The following is a 12,500-nucleotide window of genomic DNA, read 5'->3' on the forward strand; positions in this document are numbered from 1 at the left end:
GCTGGCGAAGGTTATATGTCTGAAACGTTCATTTTTCAATGTTTTTCATAAAAGTCTTTTGAGTTTAGCAATTAGCTTGATAGCGAGGTCTTTCACCTTAACCCTCTCTCCTTACCAACTATAGGAAAATTGTCACATTCGTTACGATACAACAAACATTTTTATTATTCAAATTTCTTTTGTAAATTATACAATTTAAAGAAAATGAACAGTGTGTTGTAGAGCATGTTTTGCTAAAAAATTAGGTATGGCAAGAACTTTACTGCTATTGTGTCTGAGTGATAAAAATTATATTTTGTGTTAGTTGAGTGTTGAGTTTTGGGGAAAATCCTGAAAATGTCTTGGTAAGGAGAGGGTAAAGTTTATTAAACCCAGCTATCAATGCTGTATAAAACTTAAAGTTTAGACACATCACAAGACTTTTATTAATCGGTGAGTAAATTTTTCACAACTGTCAAAATTTTGCAAAATGTCAAAATAAGAAGACATAGATTAAGTTGTTGTTGTTTTTTCTTTTTTTTTTTTTTTGTATGTCTGATTGATAAGAATGATTATAATTTCTTGATGTGATAAAGACTAGAATTTCACATTTTTACACATTTTAATCTTAACTCGCTCAACCCTAACACCGACTATATCCGTAGTATACCCGGGTTACTTTTACCTCATGTCTATTTATTACATTTTTCTGAGACAAATTCTAGGCGTAGTATCAAAGCTAATGTTTTTAGTTTTTGCATGTTAATGGTAGTTGAATAAAACAATCTATGTACATGCTCATTTTAAAGACATTTTTTTCAATTTTGAAAAGTGGCATTAATCTCTAGGATTGAGTGGGTTAATATCCTTTTACTGAAATTTGGTCCACCCACAAGTTACACTGCTTTAAGCTGTTGGGTCATATCTCATGCAAAATCCTACAACTCTTCACCTGATTCAAACACCAAAAAAAAAAATAATAATCTAAGCCTAAATTAAATAGATTTTAGAAATTTTAAAGACGAAATAAAAAATGATTTAGCCTTAAACGCTTAATTAATAATTCACAACGATAAACAGAAAGTATATTCCGTGTAAAAAATCACATATCATATCACATGCTGTCATATTGGCATTGAGGGATGGGATAAGAGATGTGAATATGATTCAATTATCTGTGTAAATATTGCTGCTGGAAGCTCGAAGAAATAAATAACAATGTGAAATTGAATGTAAGCTTCAATTTAATATACGAAAACAGATAAAATGGAAGTTTTTGGGTTTCCCCTTTATCAACAAAACAGGATGAATGATTCGTCTGGCGTGTTTCATTCATCTTGTTTTGTTGATAAAGGGGAAACCCGAAACATCCATTATCTGTTTGTTTGTTGTTTTTGAGGGTTTTAGGGCGCTTGCAACACATTAAGGTCATATCAGCGCCAGTAAAAAGGGAAAAATGGGATAGTAAAAAGTTCTAGAATTACCACTAAAGCATCCAAGAATAAGGGAGACAAGGGGGAATTGGTTCAAAAGGGAACAGATGTAGATTCCAAGAGCACACTATGAGTGTACTTAAATTGAGATCACCTAAAAGTCTCACCCAGACACAAGCACAGGTCCCCACTAAGAGGAATACACTCAAATGTTTACAAATCATATATAATACATAAATAAAACATAATAGAGTGCATAACAGAGAGATGATTTACAAGGAAAAAAATATCATCTCCCAAAACTAACTATACATTTGACTGTTTCCCTCCAAGCCAAGGTATCCGGCCAGGGCCAGGACAAAACCAAGTAATCTCATTCCAAGACAAAGACAGAAAGCATGTTGGAAAACAGACATAGAGGGATAGAAGACATAGTATGTACCTCCCTGCCCGCTATGGGAGGTCAGGAACCCCACCCAGATCCATTATGTGTTTTCGTATATTAAATTGAAGGTTACATTCAATTTCACATTGTTATTTATTTCAATTATCTTGAGACATCTGAGACAAAACCAGATTCGAGCCGAGTCATCTCAGCTCATGATTCGATCCTTTTTACTGGATATTTTTAAAAGAGAGAGAACTCTTACCTTTTGTCACGAACAAAACCATTTAAAATTGAATAGAATTCTTCCAATTGTGTTAAATTGGGTGACTTGAAAGGAATCTGATTATGTATCAAGTGAAAAATGTCTCTGGTAGAAGTAGTGGCAGTAGTAGTAGTAGTAGTAGTAGTAGTAGTAGTAGTAGTAGTAGTAGTAGTAGTAGTAGTAGTAGTAGTAGTAGTAGTAGTGGCAGTAGTAGTAGTAGTAGTAGTAGTAGTAGTAGTAGTAGTAGTAGTAGTAGTAGTAGTAGTAGTAGTAGCAGCAGTGGCAGTAGTAGTAGTAGTAGTAGTGTTGTAGTAGTAGTATTAGTAGTAGTAGTAGTAGTAGTAGTAGTAGTAGTAGTAGTAGTAGTAGTCGTAGCAGTAGTAGTAGTAGTGTAGTAGCTAAATACTACTAAATGATATTATTGTTATTAAAACTTAGTTCACATAATAAATCATCACGACTGTTAGCTATATAAAGTATTTCACAACTTTGGATCGCAAATAACTTGTTAAACCCCCCCCCCCCAAAAAAAAAAAAATAACAAAATTAATCTTATAAATTCACCATTAAAAAAAAAAAAAACAAGGATTGAATTGAATGGAATGTGTGGTAACGGGAATACATTAATTTATAAATGGGAGATAATAAAATGCCAAATGAAAAAATAAAAAAATGCTGTACGTTTTACAAGTTCAATATCAACAGCTTTATAAATAACACTACCTACCAAAAGGTAAAAACATCATTTGTATTCAAAAATATATTTTTTTTCAAGATAAGTCGCATAGATTGTGGTAGTTTGAGAGACATGGAGAGTCAGGGTATTTGTATCTTTATGAAATCTTTTCTAAATTATTGTTAGCTAAACACGGACCACGGTCTTTGTTCACATGTATATGTTCATTCCAGGGATAAACTATTTTTGTTGTTGTTGAATGCATATGCGTATTATATTAAAGTTTTAAAAAATGCCATATAATTTTCAACTGGATACAATAGCGAGTCTTGTCAGGGTAGCAAGTTGAAGTCAAATGAAATACTTTGCAATTTTAAATTGTCTTAATTGAGGGATGGGGAGGGGGGGGGGGGGGGGGGGGGGGGGAGCAGCAAGGAGAACAAGCAGGCATGAGCTAGGAAATCAGTTGACCTGACTGGAATCTCAAAATGTATAGATAAAAGGGAAAGTTCTCTCTGGTAAATTATAAGCTTGAAATTGGGATACCAAGTAACCAAGTATCATCATAATCTGTATAACAGGCATTGTATAAATAACAATGCAATATATGTATATATATATATATAAATATATATATATATATATATATATATATATATATATATATTTATTTTTATATATATATATATATATATATATTATATATATATATTATATTATATATATTTATATATATATATAAAATATATATTATATATATATTTTATATATAATTATTGATGGATGTGTTGTAGTTCAGATAATGCACCAGAAAAGAACAGCCAACTGACGAAACGCATTGTACGTAGAAATGGCTGTCCAAATGAAATGTGTGAGTCATTTTTACACATTATATATATATATTATATATATATATTATATATATTATATATATATATATATATATATATATATGATAATGAGAATGATACAATATAATATATCATAAAAGACAACTCATAAATTCCTTTAACCAGTCTGTTGAGCGGAGTGGGAAATTTGAGTTTGTGACTAATAAAGCCAGTGAAATGTTTCTCAATTCATAAATAATCACATTGACATCTCCCACATAAATAATCACATTGACATCTCCCACATGAATAATCACATTGACATCTCCCACATGGAAGACGAGGATAAAATATCACAATCACTTGAATAGGAATATATTATATTATTACTATCATTACTATTATGGAATATATCAATAAACAAATGCCTCTTTCTTTTACTTTTCCGTCCACTTCTCTCTGTCTGATCAGGATTTCAATGTCTGTCTCACACTTTTTTCTCTCATTTTCGTTATCCTGGACTTCGGCATAGACCCAGTAACTGTAAAAATATTCTGGAAATGAACACAAAACGAACCAAGATTTACTTAAAAATCACCAAAAAACAAACAAAGAATTACTTAAAAATCACCAAAAAACAAACAAAGAATTACTTAAAAATCACCAAAAAAAAAAAAAAAAAGAAACTAAAAAAGTGTAATGGTGCCTTAGAGACGCCATCATGTCTTCTCTAACATGTCAAGTGAAAGTGATACTAGGCTGTTTGAATCTGTGGACTGTAAAAAGTAATAAACAAAACATGAATATAACAGCTTCACAAAGAACAAAAAAACAATTTTCGTATTTTGTTATTTTTGAAGTTGTTTTTAATCATTTTAGTTTATTACTTAAAAAAAAAAAATTATTGCGCTTTAATTTAGGTAAATAGCATTAATCATGGATTACCCATTTGTGAAAATACCCAGGAAGCGAACCCAAGAAAAAAAACAAACAACAAACAATGATAATCATAAACGAATAACCATTTTTTGGTCTTTTTTCTTTTAAAAGTGAGCTTTAATATGTATTCATAGTGCCGTACTAACTGCGTTTTTGTTTGCTTGTTTGTTTGTTTGTTTGTTTTGAAGGCTTTCACTGTGTTTGCGACACTTTTAAAGCCATTACAGCACTAGCAAACAGGAAGAAGATGGGACAGTAAAAAAAAATCCAGATTTACAATGAAAAGCACCTGTGAAAAAAAAAAAAGTAAGAAAAAGGGGACAAGGGAAGAATTTTCCAAGATCAAACTATCAATATGCTTAGTTTGAGATTACCGCCCATGTGGTCTAGTGGTATGACACTCGCTTTCCGATCAGAAGGTCATGGGTTCGAGCCTCGCTCGATGCATAGTTGAGTCCTTGAAAGAAGGCTCTTTACTCAAATTCTCTCACCATACTCGGGGTGTAAAATGAGTACCTGGCCGTTGACAGCGTTGTCTCTGTCCGAAAAAAAAAATGTAATATCGCCTAACAGGCGCCATGTCCCGTCCTACATGTTAAATGTTGCTGTTGACCAGGTACCCCTTGTAAAGCGCTTTGAGTATGTTTAGTGAATATTTCGCAAAATAAAAGCTAAATTAATATTATTATTATTATTATTATTATTATTATTTATGGGGGTCATGGGAATGAGTGAGAGTGATTGAGAGGTAGGAATAAGTCAAGGCTTCAGGCAGCCCCCCCCCCCCCCCCCCTACCTCCCCAACCGCTCTCGAATAAGTCTAAGTCGATTAAGTCCCTTGCTTACCTCCATGAAGGAATGACAATTCAAGGTAGCCGGGTCTTTTACGATGTCCCGGAATGCGTCCACAGCCTCTGGGAAGTTGGTGCACTTCATCAGTCTGTCTCTGTTAATGGTTACCAAGGTCAAGGCCACCCGTAACAAGATTTTGGAACCCTCTAGAAACAGACAGTCCCAGATTCTCAGTACAGTCTAAAATAGAAATTAAAAATACTAGATAAAATACTTGAAGAAATAAATAAGTAAAAATTTAAAAAAAAAGAAGTAGAAAAGTAACAATAATAATAATAATAATAATAATAATAATAATAATAATAATAATAATAACAATAATAATAATAATAATAATAATAATAATAATAATAATAATAATAATAATAATAATAATAATAACTAATAATAATAATAATAATAATAATAATAATAATAATAATAATAATAATAATAATAATAATAATGATGATGAAAATGTAATGTTACAATTTTAAGACAATGAAATGTTACAATTTTATGAAAATTAAATAAATATTACAATTGTAGATAATCTATTAAGCTATGTTTATACCAATGGAATAAGAAGAAATCACAACGGAATGCCTTGATTCTCTGGAAAAGAGAAGAAAGATAGATAAACTTAAATTGTTCCACAAGATCTACTACAAAAATTCGTGCCTTAAACTTCCAAACGACATCAAAGATATCGGAACAAGAAATATGACGGTACAAACAGCAAGAGTAACCATCCCAACATCAAAAACAGACGCCCAGAAGAAGAAGAATGTGGTTTTGAAATTTAAAGGAAAATTGCCTCATACTTCAGCCGATACATATATTGTGTTCTTACCTCAACAGGCATGACATCAGCGTAGAGACAGATAAACCATTTCATACCAATCAGACACCATTGAACACCCAGGGCTTCCAGGTGGGCGTGGAGATCTGGCAGTTTCCATCTGATAAATGGTGAAAAATAGGAAATAGTAGTAACCATAATATGTGTCAGTGCATGACATAATCAGTCGGTGTTTTGTTTATTCATCTTAATAACGCCACTACCACATAATCTAATTTTTTTGTTTGTTTGTTGCTTTAGGTCTCTTCCAACACAATTGAGGTTATATGAGAGACCGCTGAAACAAAAAAACAAGCAATCTAACAAAAATAGTACAAATGTAAATCAAAATCATAACCTAAAGATATCATAAGCTAAATTATAAACAACCAAGAACAACAGGCAGAAGATTTACAGAAAAAAAAAATATCCCCTGTCAAAAATACAATCACAAACCAAAGAAGCAGGATAGGCTAGTAAAGAGAAGAAGAAACGACATCACTATCGGATCGTACACCCATGCGAACATCATAGGTATATAATTCAAGGGCGATGCTCCCATCCAACCACCCGCACCACATAATCTAATTTCATCTGTAGTGTTTCATTCACCCCGTTTGTTGATAAAGGGGAAACCTGAAACGTCCATTCTACCTGTTTTCGTACATTAAATTGAAGCTTACAACTTACATTCAATTTCACATAGTTATTTATGACATAATCAGTAGAAAGGTGAAAATTTTGGATTTGCATTTTTTTTTTTTTACATTTTCTGAAAGAATATGCTCCCCAGAGCATTTTAATCTTTATTTGAAGTAAATCGGGTGATTTTGTAATGAAATTATGGTCAGATGTATGGGTAAGGTATCCAGCAATTTCATACTTTTTCAACTTGACTAGCTGTCAAAAATATTTAGAAGTGAAATTAAGCTTTGATATTTCCGAAGATGTACAAAAAGGGTTGATTTCATCATTAATAGTCACTGAGGGAATTCATATTATTACCGTTAAGGAAGTTATCCTCAGTGGATTGGCTTACGTAAAGGAATTCCTAAAATCTAAGTCGGCAGCAGAAGTATTTATACCCTAGAAATAGGAGAGCTAACGCGATAGCTCTCCTATTTCTAGGGTAATAAATTGTGTACAATGCAGACACAGACATACCTTCTACTTCACACTTTTGAATAGAGAAGTAAATTAAATTTTTTTAAATCGTTGATGAACATAATTTTTGAGACAGACATCCAACCCCCCCCCCCCCCCCCCCCGCCCCTCAATAACAAAAAACAAAACAACAAAAAACAACAACAAAGAGAGAGAAAGAGAGAGAGAGTGAGGGAGTGAGAGAAACAGAGAGAGACATTGAGAGAGAGAGAGAGAGAGAGAGAGAGAGAGAGAGAGAGAGAGAGGAGAGAGAGAGAAGAGAGAGTGATAAACAGAACTATTTGACTAGGGGGGGGGGGGGGGGGGGGGGGGGGGTGTTGAACTTACTTGACCGTTTCTCCTAAAAGTACCTGCTCTGCTCTGACAGCAATCATGTCAGGGGCGTAGTAATCTGTGACAATATAGAAAGTAAATAAGGGGTGCTATGTTAACAAGTTCACAATTAATGCAAATTCAAGATCATCATCCTAGATTACAACCCATGATATTTTATATGGGGCAATATCCATTCGATGTGCTCGTTGTTCTTTACAAGAAGTCCCAAGCCAACAGCAATATTTAGCATAGATAATAAGAAAAAATATGTATAAAATAACAAAACCAACAAAAACCAACAACAACAATAATTAATAATAATAATAATAATAATAATAATAATAATAATATAATAATAATAATAATAATAATAATAATAATAAATAATGATAATAATAATAATTAAAAAAAAAAAATAAAAAAAATAAAAAAATAATAATAATAATAAAATTTTTAAAATAATAATAATAATAATAATAATAATAATAATGATAATAATAATAATAATAATAATAATAATAATAATAAAACAGCATGTATCATAGCATTTTACCCTGCCCAAATAGGCGCAAAGTGCACAATGAAAAAGATTAAAGAATTAGAATACTCATGGTATGCAGATATAAATGGTATATTATGTAGGAATACTTTTTATTTTCACCATCCTACCATATTACCACTAACCTGATGGCTGGGTGGGTCTTAGGTATGTTGGAAAAGTATTTTAAAGTTTAAATTCATTTTCGGCAATGGGTTGGTTCCCCTGACATAACACCAATTTCAGGCAATGGCTCACACAATCTCTAAAGTATCTGAATTTTAAGCATCTGAATAAATAGAGAGGCATGAAATGTACTTCAAAACCATTGGGCCCGAGAAACCGGAATTTCTCCTGTTTCTACAGTGTGAAACAGACAGTAACAATTACTTGCTACCCTTTAGATAGGATGCTGGTGGTCAATTGCAAAGTACTTTTTTGCCAGATTTAACAGACCCAGCTACCCAATCACTGCTTCAGTTGGAATCATCTCAGCGCTCCTTTGCCTATGAAGCGAGTGGTCTACCAACTGAGCTATTGACATCCACTGGAGATGTATGGGGGGGGGGGGGGGGGGAGAAGGGGAGGCTATCATAATTAACGTCTACTCTCTATTTTAAGAAAACATAAATAGCTCACAATTTGGATAGGCAAAGTTTCAATTCAAAAGACACGACTATCTAATCTCAGATGAAGACTTTCTGTAATTAACTTAACATATTTTCTTCCTGTGTTTCTAAGAGACAAAGAGTGCCTAAAAGTTTGCACACCCAACATTCATTTATACTCACACCCAAAAATATGTACAACTCCAAATAAATCCATTAAATTGCCACACAGCCAAACAACTACAATACGTGAAACAGTTACAATGGCGATAGATCACCTGGTAGGATGTCTTGTATTAGGGTGTCCATTAACCAAAAGGCTTTCTCTTCATTCTTCACAACCAACAACAAGAGACCAGCCACAAAGTTCATGCCCTGTGTACATTTATATATATATATAACATATAACAGCCATATATAACATTTCAAGTATAATTATCAGATCATAAGAAGATCATAATTCTTGAAATGTTTTATAACACTATTATTTCATGGTTTTTGTTTTTATAATTTATATATATATATATATATATATATATATATATATATATATATATATATATATATATATTATATATAGATAGATATATAGATAGGAAATGTAAGAAATAAAAGGCAAATCTATACGTTTGATTGTGAGTACAATATGAGTATTAAACAAAATTGAATGAAAATGTTCAATGAAATATATCTTTGTTTATATTGCAAATAATATGTGTTTATGAGTGTGTGTGTGTGTGCGATGTATGTGTGTGTGTGTGTGTGTGTGTGTGTGTGTGTGTGTGTGTACGTGCATGACTATTCAGATATCTGATTGTACAAAGGGCTTTGATGTCAACAGTATTAGAAATATGAGACTTGTGCTAACATATTTTGCTTATTTTATTTCAGAAAATTATAATTCCCGAGGCAAAAAAAGTGAAATATATTGTATCGTATCTTATCATTTAAGAGCTAATTTGCTTTAAAACCCTTTAAATGCTCTGTGAAACTTTCATGCATAGAAACAATTTTTTAAAAGTTATATAAGCAGCATTCATTGTTAATTTAACAATTTTCGGTATATATAATAAATAATATCTCAAAGCATTTTAGCTTTTTGCATTTGGTTCATCTGACACAATATCGACACAAAATTAATTACAAAAACAGTTTATTAGTTTTAGGTAGCTTTATCATTCATTCTGTACCTGGCAGTAACCAAGATGAGGATTACTGAGGGAAATCGCCTCCAGGACATTCTGTAGAGGCGTCCGCAGTGAATTGGGATCTGCCAGATCGCTGAAGTAGACATTCTCTGGAAACGTCCTGTGGATGTCTGGATGGATGGATGGAAATCAATAATTAGAAACAACAAGATTGGTGTCTAACAGGCGGCTTGTGCTGTATGAAATGAAAATCTAATCCCATACGATGGCCTGCTAAGGGAATAAATGTGACCAACCGTATAAAAATAGTAATAATTAACAATGTGAAATTGAACGTAAGCTTCAATTTAATATACGAAAATAGATAAAATGGACGTTTCGGGTTTCCCCTTTATCAACAAAACAGGATGAATGAAACACTATCACATTATCTCATTCGTCTGTAGTTCAAACTACCACATTCTTTAAAGACGCCAACAAGCTGGTCGGCATTTTAATCTATAAATATCTGAACTAAAAGTTTTCTGGACAATTCAAAAAAAAAAAATTGAAAAAATTGCTTGTCGTTGAACATGGAAACAATAACGAGTACTACCCAATAAAATGGTATCGGTGATGGCTGGGTCTTTGGCCTGACTCCTCAACGACTGGTACTTATTGGGTTCCGCCGCCATTCTCTTGTCAGCTTTGCTCGCTTGGAACCAAACCTGTGGAAGAAGAAGACATAAAAGTTTACAGTTAAATCTCTCAACTTACCAGCCATTTTCAGAATTTTCAGAATAAAACATACATTGACTGTCAGCTAGATGACACGGGAATGGAAAAACAATTCGAACTGCTTCAAAATCCCACAGACAAGAACACAAAACTACAGAAATTCTTTCTTCATTAGAACTATCTCGGAGTGGAATGGGCTGGATGAACTGGTCATCATGGCACCACACCTAAACGATTTCAAGGCCCGACTGACATGGGCCAATGCCCAATGAGGACGCCGCTGAAATACAACCAGACCATTGGTTTCTTCAGCGCCAACCTTACAGATACAGAACACCCAGGAGCTGCGTACTCTTATGAAGGACAGGACAGAATGGCGAAGACATGTGGCTCATGTTGGGCGCCCCAAGGGGCGGCCTAAGTAAGTAAGTAAGTTCAGAATATCCCAAAAAATTCACACCCACCCAACACAAAAATGGATTTTTTCTTAATCAAAAAGAAAATCAACAAATATATTCTATACATGATAATATTGTTCAGCAAAATGTGCTCTACATCACAGTGTCAAGTTTTTATAGCCATAACTAACACATTTTCATAAAATTTTGTGATGTACAAAAGAAATCGGAATGGTAATACTGTTGGTTGCATCGTAACGAATTTTTTAAAATTGAAAAAAAAATTGAGCTTTATATAGCGCAATATCCACAAAATGTGCTCAAAACGCTTTACAATGGGTCCCTGGTCGACAGCAAACATTTAACATGTAGGACGGAACATGCCGCCGGTTAGGCGATATTACAATTTTTTTGGACAAAGACAACGCTGTAAACGGCCAGGTATTCATTTTACACCCGAGTACGGTGAGAGAATGTGAGTTAAGAGCCTTTTCCAAGGACGCAACTACGCGCCGAGCGCGAGGCTCGAACCAGGACCTTCCGATACGAAAGCGAGTGTCATACCACTAGACCACATAACCGCACAAAATGTGATGATTTTCCTTGTGTTGGTAAGGGGAGGGGTAAAGCGAGAGGATGGATATATATATATATATATATTATTTCAGTTGTTGAGAACTCGCCTTATGAGCAAAGGGACACAGATTGACCCTTGTGCAATCATGATTTATTTCTGATCTCTCTCTCTCTCTCTCTCTCTCTCTCTCTCTCTCTCTCTCTCTCTCTCCCTCTCTCTCTCTTTCATTCTTTCTTTCTCTCTCTCTTTCTCTCTCTCTCTCTCTCTCTATTTTCTCTCTCTCTCTCCTCTCTCTCTCTCTCTTCTTCTTTCTTCTCTTTCTCTTTCTCTCTCTCTCTTTCTCTCTCTCTCTCCTCTCTCTCTCTTCTCTCTTTCTTTCTTCTCTCTCTCTCTCTCTCCTTTTCTCTCTCTCTCTCTCCCTCTCTCTCTCTTTCTCTCTCTCTCTCTCTCTCTCTCTCTCTCTCTCTCTCTCTCTCTCTCTCTCTCTCTCTCTCTCTTTACGCATTGGCTATCTTCAATTGGTTCCATTTAACCTTTTTTTTCCTTCTCACTGTCATGTACGGTATCATCAAATTGTATGAACTATTGGCGAAAGCCTGAGATTAAATAAATTTTGAAACTTTGAAATTTCATTATCATTTCCTCACCAGTTCAATAATAAATTATCACTGCCAGAAATTGTGGCCGATGCCTGACTGTTACTGTTATATATATAAAAAAAAAGGATTGAAAAGAAAAGAAAAACAATCAGAAATAACCCTCAGTGATATTTATTTACCTCGGCCCTCAAGTCTCCTGGAATTCCTTTTCTACAAAAACGTTTTACTGTAGAGGGGAAAAAACAAAACAACAACAT

The 12,500-nt window shown here is 33.5% G+C and overlaps 1 protein-coding gene across 2 annotated transcripts in view; it reads right to left on the reverse strand.

Moving 5' to 3' along the window:
• Positions 1-3,891: 3,891 nt before the first annotated feature.
• The window catches only part of LOC144981146 (growth hormone-regulated TBC protein 1-like), a 64,171-nt gene continuing 55,562 nt past the window's right edge, over positions 3,892-12,500 (reverse strand). For both annotated transcript variants that reach the window (XM_078929293.1, XM_078929294.1), the window contains exons 5-12: positions 12,423-12,469; positions 10,548-10,659; positions 9,995-10,122; positions 9,083-9,179; positions 7,671-7,734; positions 6,192-6,300; positions 5,354-5,539; positions 3,892-4,122 (exon numbers count right to left, since the gene is read on the reverse strand). In XM_078929293.1, the coding sequence (XP_078785419.1) occupies positions 4,036-4,122; positions 5,354-5,539; positions 6,192-6,300; positions 7,671-7,734; positions 9,083-9,179; positions 9,995-10,122; positions 10,548-10,659; positions 12,423-12,469 (830 nt within the window). In that variant the 3' untranslated portion in view covers positions 3,892-4,035. The remainder of the gene's footprint in view (positions 4,123-5,353; positions 5,540-6,191; positions 6,301-7,670; positions 7,735-9,082; positions 9,180-9,994; positions 10,123-10,547; positions 10,660-12,422; positions 12,470-12,500) is intronic.

The sequence above is a fragment of the Berghia stephanieae genome, chromosome 10, assembly GCF_034508935.2.
Source record: "Berghia stephanieae isolate SIO BIC M18660-M18661 chromosome 10, UCSD_Bste_1.3, whole genome shotgun sequence".
Taxonomy (NCBI): domain Eukaryota; kingdom Metazoa; phylum Mollusca; class Gastropoda; order Nudibranchia; family Aeolidiidae; genus Berghia; species Berghia stephanieae.